The sequence below is a fragment of the Cebus imitator genome, unplaced genomic scaffold (genome assembly GCF_001604975.1).
Source record: "Cebus imitator isolate Cc_AM_T3 unplaced genomic scaffold, Cebus_imitator-1.0 Scaffold241, whole genome shotgun sequence".
Lineage (NCBI taxonomy): Eukaryota > Metazoa > Chordata > Mammalia > Primates > Cebidae > Cebus > Cebus imitator.
Window position 1 is genome coordinate 407,766 of NW_016107556.1, and position 19,627 is coordinate 427,392.

Below are 19,627 nucleotides of genomic sequence, written 5' to 3' on the forward strand. Positions count from 1 at the left end.
TAGAATTATAGAAAATCTCCTTGAAACATTAATTGTATGGCTCTACCCGTTAGAAGAACTGTATCTTCCTTTTGCCCAAGAGAGGCAAAAGGAAGAAATTCTCATTTTAAGTGGTTATCCAGCAACAGAACCAGAAAAATTGTTCCTTTCACAGAAGGTAGGTTTTACTGCCTATACAAGATGGATATTGATATCATTTAAAATTAGATATTTCCAAGGTAATTGATCATATCCTTAGCAAACAGGGACAGTTTGACTTCCTCTTTTTTTTTTTTTCCCCAGAACATGTCACTTTATTGACTTCCTCTTTGCCAGTTTGGAGGCCCTTTAGTTCTTTCTCTTGTCTGATTGCTATGGTTAGGACTTCCAGTACTGTGTTGAAGAGGAGTGGTGTCATAGATGGCCTTTATTACATTAAGGTATATCCCTTGTATGCCAATTTTGCCAAGGGTTTTATTTGTAAAGAGATGCTGGATTTTGTCGAATGCTTTTTCTGCATTTCTGCATCTTTTGAAATGATTGTGTGATTTTAGTTTTTAATTCTGTTTATGTGCTGTATCACATTTATTGACTTGCTTATGTTAAACCATCCCTGCATCCCTGGTATGAAACCCACTTGATCATGGTGGATTATCATTTTGATACATGATTGAATACAGATAGCTAGTATTTTGTTAATGATTTAAGCATCTATGTTCATCAAGGATATTGGTCTGTAGTTTTCTTTTTTGGTTGTGTCCTCTCCTGGTTTTGGTATTAGGATGATGCTGGGTTCATAGGATGAAGTAGGGAGGGTTCCTTCTTTTGCTGTCTTGTGGAATAGAGCCAAAAAGATTGGTACCAATTCTTTGAATGTCTGATAGAATTCTGCTGTGAATTCATCTGGTTTTGGACTTTGTTTGTGTTGATAATTTTTTAATTGCCATTTCAATCTCCCTGCTTGTTATTGGTCTGTTCAGGGCATCCAGTTTTTCCTGATTTAGGCTAGGAGGGTTATATTTTTCCACGAGTTTATCCATCTCTTCTAGGTTTTCTAGTTTATGTGTATAAAGCTATTCATAGTAGCCTTGAATGATCTTTTGTATTTCAATGGTGTCAGTTTTAATATCTCCTGTTTCGTTTCTTAGTGGGGTTATTTGGATTTTCTCTCTTCTTTTCTCGGTTAATCTTGCTAATGGTCTATCAATTTTATTTATCTTTTCAAAGAACCACCTTTTTGTTTCATATATCTTTTGTATTTTCTGTTTGTTTCAATTTCATTTAGTTCTGCTCTGATCTTGGTTATTTCCTTTCTTCTGCTGGATTTGGGTTTGGTTTGGTCTAATTTCCCTAGTTCCTTGAGGTGTGACCTTATATTGTGCTCTTTCAGACTTTTTTAATGTAGGCATTTAGAGATATGAACCTTGCTCTTAGCACCACCTTAGCTGTATCTCAGAAGCTTTGATAGGTTGTGTCATTATTGTCTTTCAGTTCAAAGAATTCTTAAATTTCCATCTTGATTTCATTTTTGACCCAAATCTCATTCAGGAGCAGGTTATTTAATTTCCAAACCCTAAGGAATCCTCCAAAAAGCTCCTAGAACTGATGAAAGAATTCAGCAAAGTTTCCAGATACAAGATTAATGTACACAAATCAGTAGCTCTTCTATGCATCAGCAGTGACTAAGCAGATAATCAAATCAAGAACTCAACCCTTTTTACAATAGCTGCAAAATAAATAAATAAAATACTTAGGAATATACCTAACAAAGGAGTTGAATAAACTCTACAAGGAAAACTACAAAACACTGCTGAAAAAAATCATAGATGACACAAACAAATGGAAATACATCCCATGCTTATGGATGGGTGGAATCAATATTGTGAAAATGACCATACTGCCAAAAGCAATCTACCAATTAAATGCAATCACCATCAAAATACCACCATCATTCTTCATAGAGTTAGAAAAAAAATTGTAAAATTCATATGGAACCAAAAAAGAGCCCATGTAGCCAAAGCAAGACTAAGCAGAAAAAAAAAAAGCAAACCTGGAGGCATCACACTAGCTCATTTCAAACTATACTGTGAGGTCATAGTTAACAAAACAGCCTGGTACTGGTATAAAAATAGGCACATAGACCAATGGAACAGAATAGAGAACCCAGAAATAAACCCAGGTACTTAAACAGCCAACTGATCTTCAACAAAGCAAACAAAAACATAAAATGGGGAAACAACATCCTTTTCAACAAATAGTGCTGCGATAATTGACTAGCCACATGTAGGAGAATGAAACTGGATCCTCATTTCTCACCTTATACAAAAATAAACTCAAGATGGATTAAGGACTTAAACCTAAAACCTGAAACTATAAAAAATTCTAGAAGATAACATTGGAAAAACCCTTCTAGACATTGGCTTAGCAAAGAGCTCATGACCAAGAACTCAAAAGCAAACTCAGTAAAAACAAAGATAAATAGCTGGGACCTAATTAAACCAAAAACCTTTTGCATGGTAAAAGGAACAGTCAGCAGAGTAAACAGACAACTCACAGAGTAGGAGAAAATCTTCACAATCTATATATCTAAAAAAGGACTAATATCCAGAATCCACAGTGAATGAAAACCAGTAAGAAAATAATCCCATCAAAAAGTGGGCTAAGGACATGAATGGAAAATTCTCAAAGAAGATACACAAATGGTCAACAAACATACAAAAAAATGTTCACCATCACTAATGATCAGGGAAATGCAAATTGAAACCACAATGCAATACCACCTTACTCCTGCAAGAATGGCCATAATCAAAAAATCAAAAAACAAGATGTTGGCCTGGATGTGGTGATCAGGGAACACTTCTACACCGCTGGTTGGAATGTAAAGTAGTATAGCCGCTATGGAAAAGAGTGTGGAGATTTCTTAAAGAACTAAAAGTAGAACTACCATGTGATCCATAATAATATATATTTAATACATATTATTATATATAGTGATATATAATACATATATATAATATAGTATTCCATCATATATAATATTCCATCATATATATGATATAAATACTGTAGTATTATATATAGTATATATAATATATATACTGTTATATAGTATGTATATATTATATGCCATATAGTATATAATATGTAATATATATATTGTATAGTAATAAATGTATATTATATAGTATATAATATGTAATATATATTATACAGTATATAATATGCATTATATATACTACATATATAATACATAGTACACATATATACATATATAGTACATATAGTATATATGTAGTATCATATATATAATATATAGTATATAGTTAATATATATAGTATATATACTATATATTATATGTATATATGATGGAATACTACTCAGCCATAAAAAGGAATTAATTAACAGCATTTGCAGTGACCTGGATAAGATTGGAGACTATTATTCTAAGAGAAGTAACTCAGAAATGGAAAACCAAACACCATATGTTCTCACTGATATGTGGGAACTAAGCTATGAGGAGGCAAAAGGAGGCATAAGAATGATACAATGGACTTTGGGGACTTCGGGGGAAGAGTGGGAGGGGACAAGGGATAAAAGACTACAGATATGCTTCAGAGTATGCTGCTTGGGTGATGGGTACACCAGGATCTCACAAATCACCACTAAAAAACTTAATCATGTAACTAAATGCCACCTGCTCCCCAATAGCTTATGAAAAAATAAAAAATTAAAATAAAAAAATAAATTAGATATGTCCCAGGAACTTACTAGACAAATAAAAAAGTATTTAGAGAGATAAGCACCTGCATCCTGGGTTGTCTGATTCTAGGGCCAGTTTCTCAAATTCAGAACTGCCTATTTTCCCTGTCTTAGTAGTAGGCTGTAGGAGATAACATTAGGAATACAGTAATTCCTGGCCTGGTAATGCTGACAATTTCATAGGAAATACATGTGTAGCAAATTGTGAGACCCCAACAAGGGAAGTACAGTATCAGAGAATGCATCTGCACTTTTAAAAGAGCAGATTAGGGAATACTGACTTTGCTTGTTCTGGGGTTGTGGCAGTCAAGGGGGTCAGACAGTCTTCAGAGGGGAGATAACATTTGAGCTGGGTCTTGAAGAATAAAGAGTTTTTCTGGCTCTAAGGTGGTGGAGAGCATGACTTCAGGCAGAGAAACAGCATCCTCAAATACATACTGTCGTGAAATTGGTGATGGCTGAGATGACCACAGGATTGGTGGACAAGTGAATAGGAAAAGGATCAAGTACAAGAAAGTGAGGGAAGAGCAAGATATAATAGAGTTTGGAGCTTGTTGAAGTGTGTGGGTATTCCAGGTGAAAACATCCAATTAACAGTGAAATATTACATAATACAGATTTGGAGCTTTTAACAGAGGTGGTAAGTGAGGTACAGATCTTGGAGTCATTGGTGAGTGATGGTTGGTTAAACTGGTGAAGGTGGCTGAGATCACCCCAGGAGACATTTAATTCAAGAGGAGCAGATAATGAAGCATAACCCCTAGGAGCCCTGAACTTTAGCTAGCAATCCTGTGGGACAACTAATGCTACTGTTTATCCATATATGGGTTAAATGGGTTGTTGGAGTTGGCTCAGGAACCTAGCCACCATTTAGAAAAGTTTCTGTGTAAAAGGGCAGAGTAAGTTCAAGCAACTTACAATTTAATTTGAGGCCACAAACTGTTGGAAGTTGGAACTTGGGTGTACTTCTTTTTACATTTCCTAAATATACCTTTTTACTCTATGGCTCAGTGTATTGGAACTTGGAAAGCAATTCCTAGCTTAGCCTGCCTACACATTTTGCATTTTTATTGCATTTGAGCATATCTTCAGCTGTACTTGGTATTTCAGGCCTCCTTAGTTCATTCGTAATTCAAGTACGATGACATACAACTTGTACAATTAAACAAACTCGGAGTGACTGTCGTGAGCCTGGCACTGTTGAACTGCTGTTTCTTCCCTTCTGGCACTGTGATTAGTACCATAAGGAACTGTGAGTATGGTGAGTTTTTAACTCAAGCAGGGCCTTTTCAGAGAATAATATTGGTGTTAAAGGGGCATTGTTTGCAGTGTTAGGAATATTGATGTGGTGAGGCTCTCAAAACCACTTTCTTGGACCTCTATGTGATATTACAGTAGTCTCCCTTTGTCCAAGGCTTCGCTTTTCACAGTTTCTCATGAAATCTCACACTGTCCCACTCTGTCCACTCAGGATGTGAATCCTCCCTTTGTTCAGCATATCTATGCAGTACCTGCTCCTCGGTCACTCAGTAGCCACCTCAGTTGTCAGAATGCCTGTCACGGTATTGCAGTGATTGTGTACAATTAACCTTTATTTTGCTTGTAATGGCCCCAAAGCTGCAAAAGTAGCAATGCTGGCAATCAGCATATGCCAGCTAGAAGCTGTAAAGTACTTCCTTTATGTGAAAAGGTGAAAGTTCTTGATTTAATAAGGAAGAGGGGAGGGGAATCATAAGCTGAGGCTGCTAAGATCTGTAATAAGAGCGAATTCTCTATCCATGAAATTGTGAAGAGGGAAAAAGAAATTCATGTATAGCCTGTATAAGGTTTGGTACTATCCATAGTTTTGGGCATCCACTGGGAATCTTGGAATGTGTACCCCATAAATAAGGGTGGACAACTATATTCTGTAATTCTTGATCTCATTTTTATTAAAATATGTGTGAAGTTTATTGTTTTTCTTTGTTTCAAGTACATTTGAGAGAGTGAAATAATAAACCCTTTGCTCTTTGCTATGTTTACTATGTGTGACTGTTATCAGAGATATAGGAATATACTTACTATTTGGCACAGACTGACTATTCAGTGTCCTTGGTTTTATTTGTAATGTACAAAAGAGACTGGTTCACTGTAAGAGCTGCTTGTGTCTTCCCGTAACACCTTAGTAACAACAACAGTGATTTACAGGACCCATAACACCTCTGAGGAAAAAACTTCTTTTAATAACTCAGTCTTTTGGACAAATCACCTGAGGTCCGGAGCTCGAGACCAGCCTGACCAATATGGGGAAACCCTGTCTCTACTAAAAATACAAACAATTAGCCAGGTGTGGTGACACATGTCTGTAATCCCAGCTACTTGGGAGGCTGAGGTAGGGGAATTCGTTGAACCCAGGAGGCAGAGGTTGTGTTGAGCTGAGATTGCGCCATTGTACTCCAGCCTGGGCAAAAGAGCGAAACTCTGTCTCAAAAAAAAAAAAACAAAAAAACACCTCAGACTTCCTGTGGGATAAGTCGGGGGATATTCTTATTTTATTAAAGAACTCTGGTTTCAGAAGTTCAGGGTAAGTTGGTGGTACTGGGCTGAGAGGAGGGCTTGGCAGGGCTCAGAAGGCCCAGGCCTGGCTGAGTGGAGAACTGAATGCCTGGGGAAGAGGAAGAGGAAGTGATTTCAGACCTCATGCCTACCTTTGGATTTTCTCAGGATGGCCTCCTCCTTCAGAGCACGCCAGTGCAACTTGTAACTGCCAGCAGTAGCATTTGTTTGCCCGAGACCTTCTTTTGCCTCTGGAGCCCATTTTGGCTGTCCACTTGTCAGGCCAGAAGTTCAGGAGAATCCTGGGAGAAGGAGCCCACCCCTGGGGGAAGCCTTCATCCAGTGACTAACAGGAGGTGGAGTATGGATATCACAGCTCTGTCACCCCTGGGCTTGAGTAGCTGATGTGTACGCCTTACACTGGCTTCCTAGCAGGCTTCAGCTTGTCACCCACAGTGGTAGCTGGCTTGACAGCACTGTTTTTTGGTTCCTTTCCCTTTCTTGTCACATTTCTTCACTTCCCTATTGGTGTTTGCTTTCATCTCCCAAATAAGCCCCCTCACTAGAGTCTTTGTCTCAGGAGATGCTTTTGGGGAAAGCTAAGAACTAAAATGCCTCACCTTTTCTTTCAGAAAGGATGTTTAAGGCTTCTGGCATAAATGCCCTCACACTTTCAAGGTAGGCATGATGAGCAGGGAATCAAAGTGAAGACATTAGTTAGGTGGCCCAGATTACAAATATACCGGCTAGCAAGCACCTGCTGGGGTACTTGGAAGAGAGTGCTTGGAAGGGCACTGGCTCCCTTTGACTTCTTTCTCTAAGCTTGACGCTGACTATTCCTTTCCTATCCACACGCTCTTTCTTGACACTGGGCACAGTTTGAAATTTGATTGACTAGGAGTCTGTTTTCTAAATAAAAATCATATTCCAGCCTTGCCGCCCTAAGATGATGCCAAGTCATCTTGGTGGAGCAGCACATCTACCCAAGCTTTGAATTAAGTGTTTACAGGCAGTCTCTTGTTTTACTTCCTGAAGCTAAAGATGTATTGTTTCATCAGCCTAGCACCTTGTCCCTTCTAGAATCTGTCACATAATCCCCTATTTCAGCCACTTAATCCTGTGAGACCTGCCAGGTCCTTCAGTTTAATTGAAGGGTATCGGCTAGTCATCCTTTCCTCCAGACACAGTTGCTTGAAGAATAAATGTGAAGTGAAAAACTGGAGACAAGAGTGATACCTAGGCTTGAGTCATTGTTTGGGTCCCAGCCCAAGGACACTTCTCCTCAGGGCGCAATGGAAAGAATCTACATGGTGTTTCCTGTTGGGGGTCAGGGGTTACAAGTAGTCAAACAGATATTGCATCTCTTGCACCAGAGGGCAATACAGTGAGAGATGTATACAGGTGTCTCTGAAAACCTCACATTTAGGAAAAGAAAACCTCTTAACGAAGGCCAAAAAATTTAAATGGCTTGAAGATTTCACAGCTAGGAAGGGCCAAGCTGGGATTAGACCCTAATTCCAGACCCCATGGTCTTAACCACAGGGTCAGGCATGTGGGTGGCAGAGGACAAGTGACTGGGAGAGTTTTCACAGTGGAAGTGAAAACAGGTGAGCAAGGATAGCAAGGTTTCCTGAAGAAGTAGGTGGGGAATGAAAAACAGCCAGGGTCATAATACCCCTTAAAGATACAGCTTCACGGACTTCCGTGGCAGAAAAACTCAGTTACCCAAGTGGGGAGCACATAGCTAAACTCCTCCTTTGCTTCTTTGATGCTATCAGAACTGCTTTGAAGACTTCCCTTGAAAAACAAAGCTCCCCACCTTGCATTCCTGGGAGCTGTCAAAGAAACAACCTTTAATAAGCGCTCCAGCACCTCTGATAACTGGATACTCGGGGGATTTGGAGAATCCTTAATGTCTCTATTTTTTGGTTTGCCTTGTTCCTGGGACCGTCAGGACGCCAGCGATCCACTTCGACATTGAAACTGTGCCAAGGCTAAGGCTTAGGTGGAAACAAATGAATATATCCTTGTCACTGACCCGGCTTTAGCAGCGTGCCCCTCATCATCCCAAATGCCGCGGTGGGCTTCCTCCCACCTGCCTGTCTGCTTCCTTTACAAGAGGCTAAGCAGACACCACGCGAGCGTGTGCGCGCTGGGCACAGAGCCCCCGAACCCCTGTCGGAGGAGTTTCAGGCGGGAGTGGGAGCGGCTGGGCGTGGGGGCAGCAACGGCGCCACCCAGCACGGTGGGGGGAGTCAGGCTTGTCAGAGCCGGAGAGCGTCACCGTCGCCGAGAGAGACGCCGCGCTGCCCAATAGGCGGAGGCGCTTCCTAGCAGCCTGGTGGGAGCAGAGATAGAAAAGTGCTCCAACAAGCCCCGAGCTGGCGTGCCGAGCGCGGGCTGGTGGCTGGCGGCGCGGTGCTCCGCGGGTCCGGGCTCCCTGGTCCGCAGGACCACCCTGCGCGCTCTGCGCCCTGAACCCCGGCTGTGCACTCGGAGCCCGGCGGGCAGGGACGCCGGCCCGCAGGCTCCCAGGGGAGGGGTGGCTCCTGCAAAATGGTCCCTCACCTGGTGCTGCTCTGCCTCCTCCCCTTGGTGCGAGCCACCGAGCCCCACGAGGGCCGGGACGACGAACAGAGCCTCGAGGCGGCCCTGGGCGTGGCCAACGCCTCGCACTTCTCCTGGAACAACTACACCCTCTCGGACTGGCAGAACTTTGTGGGCAGGAGACGCTACGGCGCCGAGTCCCAGAACCCCACGGTGAAAACCCTGCTCATCGTGGCTTACTCCTTCATCATCGTCTTCTCACTCTTTGGCAACGTCCTGGTCTGTCATGTCATCTTCAAGAACCAGCGAATGCACTCGGCCACCAGCCTCTTCATCGTCAACCTGGCGGTCGCCGACATCATGATCACACTGCTCAACACCCCCTTCACTTTGGTAAGGGGCCCGCCGCCTGTCGCCCCACCTTCTGTTCCTCCCCCTCTCGTCTCTCAATTCCCTCGCCTCCCTCTGACGTTCTGTGTCTCACTGTGGGTCGCCACTTCTCTCTCCACGTCTGTTTCTTTCCTCATTTCTCCTCTCCTCTGCCCTGTCTTCCTGTCCTAGTCTCTTTTCTCCGTCATTTTGGTTCTTGTCTCTCTCCTGTTTTTCTTAGTCTCTTTCAGTCTCTGTCTCGCTCTCTGAGGTCTTTCCATCTCTCTTCTCTATCAGTGTTCTCTTTTTTCTTTGTGTCCCTATTTGTCTCTCTCTGTTTCCTCATTTTATTGCTTTTTCTTCTTGTCAGTCTCTCTGTGATTTTGTTTTTCTGTTCTCTCCCCTCTCCTCTCCCCACCTCTCCTCTCTTCTCTCTCCCTTGCCCCACTCTCTGATTCCTCCCCACTTCTTTCTGTCTCATCACCTTCTAAGCCAGAGCTTCTGGGTCAGTGGCATTGAGTCAATGGTTTGAGCCTCTGCAGCCAGCTGAAATGAATGACCGTTTCCTGCTTCATCTCACTGGGTCTGGGCTAGGTTGATAATTGAGCAGTGAATCAGTGACCCTGAAATGTCAGCAGAGATGATCAGGTCCCCCTCCTCCGAAGTGCAGCCTATTCGGTGCCCACCCGAACCCATGGGATGCTGCTTTATGCTACAACTGAAATATCAAACAATTGCTAATTGTTCATGGAACATTAAGTGCATTTTCCTAGACCACTTATTTAAAGTGCATTTCCCTTCTGTGGTTTGATAATAAGGCTGTGTTTGAGGTTTGTGTTGAAGAATTGAGGGAAGGTGGGCTTAGGCCCCAGAGATGGGGCAGGCTGGGGGCATTTTTCACATTGGCAGCTGATGGGATTCCTCCCCAAGCCCTGGCTACTTAGCATTGGTAGTGTCCTGCTGTGACCCAGGAGTGAGGCTCTCATGGATAATTTGGGACTGTGAGGGCGATGACTGAGCAACCATAGTGACAGTTATACTGCATGTTTCTCTAGTGTGTTATAGTTTTTCTTCTTTTGGAGTAACTTTGTTATTTGAGTGATTACCAGTGCAGTAATCTATTAATCCCTCTCTGTCTCTCTCCCCACTCTCTCTCTCATACACACATAACCACATATAACAGACAAGTAAAAAACACAGGATGATCCCCCATCAGTGTATCCACCTGGGTAAACATCCTTCCAGACTTTATATTGAAAAATTACCCTCACATTCTCTTTCTAGTCCTCACCTATTAGAATATTACTCACATTTTGCAGATGAGAAAACTAGGGCACAGGGAGGTTCGGTCCCTTGTCCAAAGCCACCTGGCCAGTAGTTAGCAGAGCCAGGATGAGAATTCCATCCCCTAACTCAAGTCCAGAGGTTGGTCCAACTAAGCCAGCCAGCTGGGAGTGACAGACACTCTTGGACCATGTTTAGCTTCTGCTACTCCAAACCCTGGACTTGTTCCGATCTCCTTTCAGCCTACATCTAATGTACTGATGGCCGCTCAATATCCCCTGGGCATTACCCAAGGATGAGTGGACTTGCAAATACTCCGTTTCTCCTTGTACGTCTCAAAGCACAAGACAACAGCATCCTGGCTCCCTTTGACCCCTCCCTTGGTTTCTGTCCTAAGAACCTACAATGGTGTGGCTGGGCTGGGCCACCCAGGTTGGGAACTTGGAAGCCACAGAACATGGTCTTTTTTTGCTGCTGCCCAGAGCCAGGATACAGGGCTGGATCAGCAGCAGACACAAGAAGAGGTAGGGAGACCACAAACTCAATGACAGGCTATACCTGAGAGCTGGCAATGCCTGCCCCAGAGAATCTTCTACAAGAGAAGGGATGTCAAGGTCCTGAGAACCCAGCACCCCCTCCAGTATGAGCCAAAGCAGCTTAGCCTTGAACCTGACTCATCAAGATCCCCCCAATCCAAACTCTAATTACAGCTTATAAGGTGCTGGCAGGTAGGAAAGAGAAAAGGTTGTGGGGAGTGGCTTCCAACCCCTCAGCTACTGAGCACAGGCCCCCCAACTAGGACAGGCACCCCTGCCTTTGGCTGATTGGCAACAATATCCTTCCTCTCTGACCTCCCTTCCTATCCACTTCATCTACTGCAGTCAGCATGAAGCCCAGCTCTGAATGATGGACAGAAAAGCAGACAATTACTGACAGTTCCCATGGTAGACAGAGACACACACAGAATGTAGTAGATCCTGGAGGGGGCCTCTTTCATTCTGACCCATCAGAGTCCCATGAGAGGGTCCAAGGAGACTACAAAGAATGTGACATTTCAAGAAGACCTGGCTGAGTAGGAATTTCCCAGGTCGAGATGAACACTTAGGGCAGACAGAGGGACCAGGGAGAACAAAGACCTTGAAGCATCAAAGTTCATGGTATGTTGAGGGAATGTTGAGTGGCTCAATGAGGCTGGAGCAGCAGGAAGCAATGGAGGAGTGGGCAGGGGAGAGGGAAGCAGAGGTGGCCAGAAAGGAAGGCAGGGCCAGGTTGTGAAGGGGCCTGGATACTCTGTCCCACTAAGAGCCAGGATGCTTCCAAGCAGGAAGGCGACAACAATCTGATTGTGGTTAGCAGAAATGCTGTCAGCAGTGTGAAGGCTGAATTCTAAGGGAACAAACCCAGAGAATGAGGAAAGCTGTTCAGAGGCTGTAATAGTCCAAGGGAGAGATGATGGGGTATCCCACGAAGCCCATGGCTTTAGCACGAAGAGGGAACAGTTTTAAAAACCAGTGAGAGGCAAAACTGGTTAGATTTGGTAATTCCAATGTGGGGAAATGAGAAGGAGGAATAGCTGAAGATTTCTAGCTCTATATTGTTACTGAACTGCTCAACAGCCTCAATGGCTCCTCCCTGACTTCCACAAAGAGAGTAAAATCCCTGGTCTGTTGTCCTAGTTTCAAGATCTGGCCAGACTTGTGATAACTCTCGTTCACACACTCCAGACAAACCAATCCACTCCTTATTCCCCAAACAGGTCCTGGAACTTCTGATCTAGTGCCAGTGCCTTTTGTCCTCATCTCCACATGCACAAATCCCTCCTCAGTTTAAATGTCTCATATGTCATAGTAATGGCAATTGATAGTGATAATTACCTGCTATGTACTAGGCACTATTGTACCTCCTTTACATGTTATCAATCTTGAATGATTTAACAACCATGTGAAAAGGGTTAGCCCATTTTACAGATGAGGAAAGTGGGGCTCAGAGGGCCCATTGTCTTGCCCAAGGCCACAGTGCTCAGTGGCAAACACTCTGCTGTAAGTCACTACGTTATACTCCTCTTGGGCCGACTTGCTCTATTTCTATGCTTCTGTACCTCTGCCCACTCCCATCCCTATCTGATGGCCCCATTGGCTTTTTGTCTGGGTTTCTACAGAGCATTGATTACTTTCTGTCTTGCACTTGAGTTACTTGAGCCCTCCTCTGCCCTGGCTGCAAACTCCTTTATCAAAATCAATGCTTGATCTCTCTCAGGCATGGGACATTACTCACAGGAGCTGCTCAAGTACTAATTGAATGAGTAAGTAGTGCTGGGTGATGTGGGATAAGGACTGGGCCTGCTTCTAGAGCCCTACACAGTTTGGGGAGCTTGTCTTCTCTCCCCAAACCTGTCCACACCTTTCCAGGTCCCTGGGTCTCCTCCCCAGATGATGACTTACAAGGCCAGTTTAGCCAAGATTTGCCGGCACAGCCCACATGCTATGTTGTGACAATTCAGGCGTTTCTCCCACACTAGAGTGAACTTGTGTGGACCAAGAATGAATTTTATGACTGCACATAAAAATAGCAACTATTTACTTCTAATAATAGCAGAACAATCTGCCAGACATTATGTTTTACCCTTTACAGACGCTGAAAAAATTTAAACGGCAGAGGTTTTTGAGGGCTTTTTTTTTTTTTTTGCAAATGAAACTGAGGTTCAGGTTACCTATTTTGCCCAAGGCCTCATAGCAAGAAGCTATGAGAGGTGGGAAGTACAACTCCAAAGCCCACATCCTTTACAAGCTCACCTGGCACCTAAGCATGGCAGGGATTGTTGAATTGAATGAATGAAAATGAGTTGTGCTGGAGAAAATCCTGTTTACTCCACAGTTCAGTATCATAGGCAGAAAGAAGGGAGGAGCTGGAGGAATCCTCCCGAAGGCATGCTTCTCAGAGACCTCTGGGGATGGGTGTCAAAGTCAAGGCCTGTCTCCTAATGTCTTTGGCCTCATCTCCAGGTTCGCTTTGTGAACAGCACGTGGGTGTTTGGGAAGGGCATGTGCCACGTCAGCCGCTTTGCCCAGTACTGCTCCCTGCACGTCTCGGCACTGACGCTGACAGCCATTGCAGTGGACCGCCACCAGGTGAGGGCACCTACCTCTAATGCTCTGCTCCTCCCTCTCTTGCTTCCCTTTTCCAGGAAGTTGCAGGGGCTCTGAAGACAGGGTTTTAGCCCAGCTTTCAGTGAGTATCTTTATATTCTTATTGATCAACATGAAAACATGTTACGGATATTAAACCCTTTGTCCTAATGGTCACAAAAAGTTCTTCTTTGTTGATCCGATGAAGACTCATTGCTGGCATTTTTCTGTCTCAGAAATTAGTGAGTTTGTTTTGAGGATAGAAAAGCAAACCTGGAAAATCACAGAAAAGGAGAGAGGAGTAATTGCAGGTTAGAGATAACACTTATCTTTGAAATGCCATAATTTTGTAAGAATCAACTCTTAATTTACGTTGCAGTGGTTTAGTGTAAAGTGTGAAAAGTTTGCATATAAATATTTCCTGCCTTTTCATAACCATGTGCTTTCATTTATCTAGAAGGACTTCGGATTACCTTTATCTGGCCTGTGCTTACCCCAGATTAATGCAGCCGAGTGTTGACCATGGGCTAAGGTTGAGTCTGAGGAATGGGGGCTAAGCCTTGCTTATTTTGACCATGTTGCTGCAACATATACCCCAACAAGGGGCTCTGTCCCAAGGCCAGCGGAGACCTTGAGAAGTACTTGGAGTCTCTGGCCCAGGCTGCCACTCCCTTCAGCAATCTGAACACAGGAGTGTGAGGGGCAGAGATGGCTGAATCCAGAACGGAGATGTGCTGGCAGCATCTGAAGCCTCATTGCTTCTTCTTATAAAACCTTCAAAACATTGAGAGGAATTAAAAAAAAATCAGGACACAGCCAGAAGGTCCAGTGCGTTCTGGGATGGCATTTAGAGGTGGTGGCAGCTCTTCCTCACCTCTTCTTCCTGACCCTGGACTCACCTATCCCAAAATGCCTTTTCCAAAACATAGTGTTTCTCATTTTAATATGAGGATGGATGGTTTAAAATCCCTAAGTCTTTATTTAAACGTTTTGGGAGAATTGATTGACATACAGTAGCAACTCCAAGATGCATTTCAGCCTGAAGCTTGTAACACTGACTTTATTATAGGTGTATGAGAGCTGGGCCCTGGTGCGATTTTAGTAACGGCTTTCATAAACGTGCTGGGAGCTCACACATAAGTGTCCGTGCAGCTTGCCAGGAAGAGTGATGAGAATGGCCTCTTCCTGTCTGTCAGCTCAGACCTTATCGGAGTCTATCACAACCTAAGGGGTCTAGAATCATGGGAAGATGAACGCAGGTCCTGAGGAGGTGGGACTGACTGTGGGTTTGCTCCTCTCCTGGCCTTGCTCTGGTCCTAACAGGTTTAGAATCATGGGAAGATGATCAGGTCCCTCAGATGACCGTGGGTTTGCTCCTCTCCCAGACTTGCTCTGGTCCTAACGGGTCTAGAATCATGGGAAGATGATCAGGTCCCTCAGATGACCGTGGGTTTGCTCCTCTCCCAGACTTGCTCTGGTCCTAACGGGTCTAGAATCATGGGAAGATGATCAGGTCCCTCAGATGACCGTGGGTTTGCTCCTCTCCCAGACTTGCTCTGGTCCTAACGGGTCTAGAATCATGGGAAGATGATCAGGTCCCTCAGATGACCATGAGTTTTTCTTCTCTCCCAGACTTGCTCTGGTGCCATGTGAACAGCCTTCCTCCCGGGCCTTCCTGGTCCTCTCACCGGACCCTGGTTCAGGCTGAGTATGACCAGCAAGAGGCAGATGTATGACCTGCCTGAGTATGACCTGCCTGGGGTCTCTGAATCCAGAAGACCCTTTCTTCCCACCTCTGGAGGCAGGCTATTAGGTGGGGCATGGCTGGGCTTCCTCTCCTTCAGCAGCTACCTGGTATAGCTCAGAGGCTCAGTAATGAACATAAGTGGTGCTTGACTTTATCAATAGGGCCTGCCTTATGTGACAAGTGAGCTGTGCCATCCAGATTTCTTTTTATATATTTATGTAATTTTTAAAATTATTATGAGGCAGGGTCTCACTGTGTTGCCCAGGCTGGTCTAGAACTCCTGGGCTCAAGTGATCCTTCTGCCTCAGCCGCCCAAAGTGCTGGGATTACAGGCGTGAGCTCCTGCACCTGGCCCAGATTTCTGATTTGTTCCAAAACGTCTTCAGTTAATGATGCGGTTTGCTTGTTTTCCAGGTCATTATGCATCCCTTGAAACCCCGGATCTCAATCACAAAGGGTGTCATCTACATCGCTGTCATCTGGACCATGGCTACGTTCTTTTCACTCCCACACGCTATCTGCCAGAAATTATTTACCTTCAAATACAGGTGAGATGAATTTGTAGGGATCGGCCTGGGCACTCGTGTCTTCTCCCGAGTCAGGCTCAACCAAGGGATACCTGAGGCCCCCAGGAGCTCACAACTCTCTGAGTAACTAGGCCCTGCCTCACTGAGCCCTTCTCTGCCTCACTCCCATCCTCTTACCTCCTGGTCCATGCCTATCCTCTACATTTTGTCTGCTTTCTCTCTTCTTTAGCTTCTTCCTTATTCTCTTTCTGGGTTCTCTGCAAGGACAAAGTGGTAATTATCAGCTTCTGTCACCAGGGTGCTGTACTCACACAGCCTGAGATCTGAGTCACCAAGGCCTTGTTGAAAAGGAGCAAGGTGTAAATCCTTTCACACTACCTGCAGACAAAATCTGCATGCTTGCCTGCACCTGAGGCAGGCTTCTCTCCCACCCCGACCTCTCACATGTTTATCATAGTTCTCACTGAATGAGAATGGCTTTCTTTCAACACTCAGTTTTTTAAAGCTTAAACTGGTTCATTAGGGGATCTCCCTATTGGACTGTCAGTTTGGAAAGAACTGGCCGTTTCTTTGTTATCTTGTTGATCCCAACACTTAGCTTACTGTCTCCACATAACAAGCCCTCGGTACATATTTACTAAATGAATGAATGATCTTAGAGTGATTTTCTTCTTTGAGACATCTCGCTCTGTTGCCCAGGCTGGAGTGCAATGGCACGATCGCAGCTCACTGCAACCTGCGCCACCGGGGCTCAAAATTCTCCTGCCTCATTCTCCCAAGTAGCTGGGATTATAGGCGCTCACCACCACACCCAATTAATTTTTTGTATTTTTAGTAGAGACGGGGTTTCACCATGTTGGCCAGGCTGGTCTCGAACTCCTGACCTCAGGTGATCCACCCACCTTGGCCTCCCAAAGTTCTGGGATTACAGGTGTGAGCCACTGCACCCAGCCTCTTAGAGTGATTTGTCATTTGTTGTTTTAGATGAGCTTCCTTAGAGACAGGTATTATGGTAAAGGCAGGTATACCTGCAAGTGGCTAATTGAGGCAGTGCTCCCAGGAGCAATGGGAAAGAGTGGCAGAGGCTGGACAGGGACCAGGAAGAGACCAAGGAAGGGTGTGATTTTAGGGGAAGCTGCCCCTGCTCTGCAGGGGGCTCTGGAGGAGACTGAGAGTGTAGAGTTTGCCTCACCTTGAGGCCAGGGAGCTGGGCTTTCCTGTTCCTCCGTCTCTCAGTCTTTTGTTACAGGTCTTCCTAGGAAAATTGGAAACTCCTGGTCACTTACGGCTGTAGTGAATCTGTGGGAAAGGTCTTGAGTGGCCTTAGGGAAGTCCTAAGCACTAGAAGATGACAAGTACCAGCTGTTTCTTGTGGGAGGGCCGGGGTTAGTTCTCCTGACTATCAAAGGGGCGGGCTCTGAGGGAATCCAGGGGATGTCTGCCACAGGAGGCATGCGCCACCCCATCTATAATGTATACACACACACGCACACACACACACACACACACCCCTGTGACAAAAGCAGGGTTAAGAGAAACAAGCCCAGAAGGCAGAATTCAACTAATTTATAAAGGCCCCCTCCAGGGACTCTAGGACAGTGAAATGAATCACACATCCAGACGCCCCAACATCCAAACTGCCCTTCTACCTTTCCATATGGAGGACTTTTTTTCCCCCTAACAAAAAATACAGGAAGTTTCCTCTCTCTTTTGTTAGTGATGGCCACCAGCATGTAGAACTAGAGCACCAAGCCACATGGGCATTCCTTAAAAGGCTGAAGAGGACTGGGGTACATTCCATATAAAATAAATACTTTTTCTGTGAGTGGCTGAAGGGAATGTTAGTTCAGGCTTTACCACTCATATGCTCAAGACCCATCATTTCTTTTGTTCATGCCTTAGTTTTCCCTTTAAAATGGAAAAGTTTTTCACTTTTAAATGGGAAAGTCTAAGATTTCCTCAAGGATGAGTTAGTTTTCAACCTGAGAACATGAGTGTTTCATTCATTTATTCAACAAATATTTTTTGGGTCTCTACTATGGGCTAGGAATAACACAAGATTAGGAGAACACAGAGAAATTCAGGTGTATTATTTATCTCTATGCAATTCCCAGCCTAGTCGGGGAGGAAGAAATGTAATCAGGTAATTAGGCTACAGCATCAAAAGTGCTATATTAGATGGATGAACCAGGAGCCCGGTGGAAGGAGAGGCCAATGCTTCTTGGGATGAAGGCTTTCCACACTAATATCACCTCTCTGTTAACTCTCTCCGCCTTCCGGCTTCCTGCCCCCAGCGAGAATGTTGTGCGCTCCCTCTGCCTGCCAGACTTCCCTGAGCCAGCTGACCTCTTCTGGAAGTACCTGGACTTGGCCACCTTCATCCTACTCTACATCCTGCCCCTCCTCATCATCTCTGTGGCCTACGCTCGTGTGGCCAAGAAACTGTGGCTGTGTAACACGATTGGCGATGTGACCACAGAGCAGTACCTTGCCCTGCGGCGCAAAAAGAAGAAGACCATCAAGATGTTGATGCTGGTGGTAGTCCTCTTTGCCCTCTGCTGGTTCCCCCTCAACTGCTACGTCCTACTCTTGTCCAGCAAGGTCATCCGCACCAACAACGCCCTCTACTTTGCCTTCCACTGGTTTGCCATGAGCAGCACCTGCTACAACCCCTTCATATACTGCTGGCTGAACGAGAACTTCAGGATTGAGCTAAAGGCATTACTGAACATGTGCCAAAGACCTCCCAAGCCTCAGGAAGAGAGGCCGCCCTCCCCGGTTCCTTCTTTCAGGGTGGCCTGGACAGAGAAGAGTGATGGCCAGAGGGCTCCCCTCACCAATAACCTCCTGCCCACGTCCCAACTCCAGTCTGGGAAGACGGATCTGTCATCTGTGGAACCCATTGTGACGATGAGTTAGAGGAGGTAGGAAAGAGGCAATGGGAGGGGTCTATCTCCATCTGAGGCAGAGAAAGAGAACCTGTTCTCACACATGATCTTGAGAGTGCTGGAAACACACTCCTGCAGAAGCTGTAGGACTCTTCACTTCCTAGGAAACTGTCTAGCCTCCTAGCCCCATGTGATGTGAAAACTAAAAGGCACCACCAACTAGACATGTGTTCATAAATTCCCATCTAAGACATACCACACTTGGAGGTATAGCAGCCTGGATCTCTGAGGAAGTGGACGGTGGACAACTTTGGCCCAGATAGGGGCTGAATCATTCAACTGCCTCCATCTGTGAGGCAGCTGCTGCCTTACAGCCTTCCCTACTGCTGAGCATCCAAAAGGGAGACCTGAATCATACTTTGGGTATGGTGACCCAGATGCACAGAGCTCTGCTTGAAACAGGTGCACAGGCCAGGGAAATGCCAGCAAGCCAGAGCTGGCATGGAGATTTTCATGCCTCACTTTCTGGAGTCACTGGGCCATGAAGAATCACAAGTCTTCAGTGGCCTACCAATATCCAGACAAGAAAGGACCAACTTGGGTTCCTTAAAACAAAGGGAAATTATTATTGCCACTTAGAAAAATTCAGAAAAGCGCGCGCGCGCGCGCACACACACACACACACACACACACACACACACCACTCTCTTATCCCATCAATTTGTGATAACATCTGTGAACATGCTGTGGCTGTATCTGCAATGTTTTCCTTTGTGTATGTGACTGTGTGCATGTTTGGATGAAATTTTTTTTTCATTTATGCTTTTTCATTTAGATTGTAATGATAAGAAACAGGGGCACAGCAA

General features: G+C 44.8%; 1 protein-coding gene across 2 annotated transcripts; it reads left to right on the top strand.

Annotated features, from left to right (window-relative positions):
- Nucleotides 1–8,567: 8,567 nt before the first annotated feature.
- GPR83 (G protein-coupled receptor 83) lies at nt 8,568–19,414 on the top strand. 2 transcript variants are annotated; one of them, XM_017498411.2, is made up of 4 exons: nt 8,568–9,214; nt 13,477–13,602; nt 15,761–15,894; nt 18,168–19,414. In XM_017498411.2, the coding sequence occupies exons 1-4, from the start codon at nt 8,831–8,833 to the stop codon at nt 18,790–18,792; spliced, it is 1,269 nt and encodes a 422-aa protein (XP_017353900.1). In that variant the 5' UTR covers nt 8,568–8,830; the 3' UTR covers nt 18,793–19,414. The 2 variants fall into 2 exon arrangements, with proteins under 2 accessions (XP_017353900.1, XP_017353901.1); XM_017498412.2 differs by lacking the exon at nt 13,477–13,602 and having other exon boundaries at nt 18,168–19,412.
- Nucleotides 19,415–19,627: the final 213 nt, after the last annotated feature.

Excerpts from the sequence above, each read along its gene's own strand:
- GPR83 (XM_017498411.2), top strand. The coding sequence starts at position 8,831 with ATGGTCCCTCACCTGGTGCTGCTCTGCCTCCTCCCCTTGGTGCGAGCC. Across the intron at positions 13,603-15,760 it reads TTGCAGTGGACCGCCACCAG|GTCATTATGCATCCCTTGAA; the intron begins GTGAGGGCACCT and ends CTTGTTTTCCAG. Across the intron at positions 15,895-18,167 it reads TTATTTACCTTCAAATACAG|CGAGAATGTTGTGCGCTCCC; the intron begins GTGAGATGAATT and ends TCCTGCCCCCAG.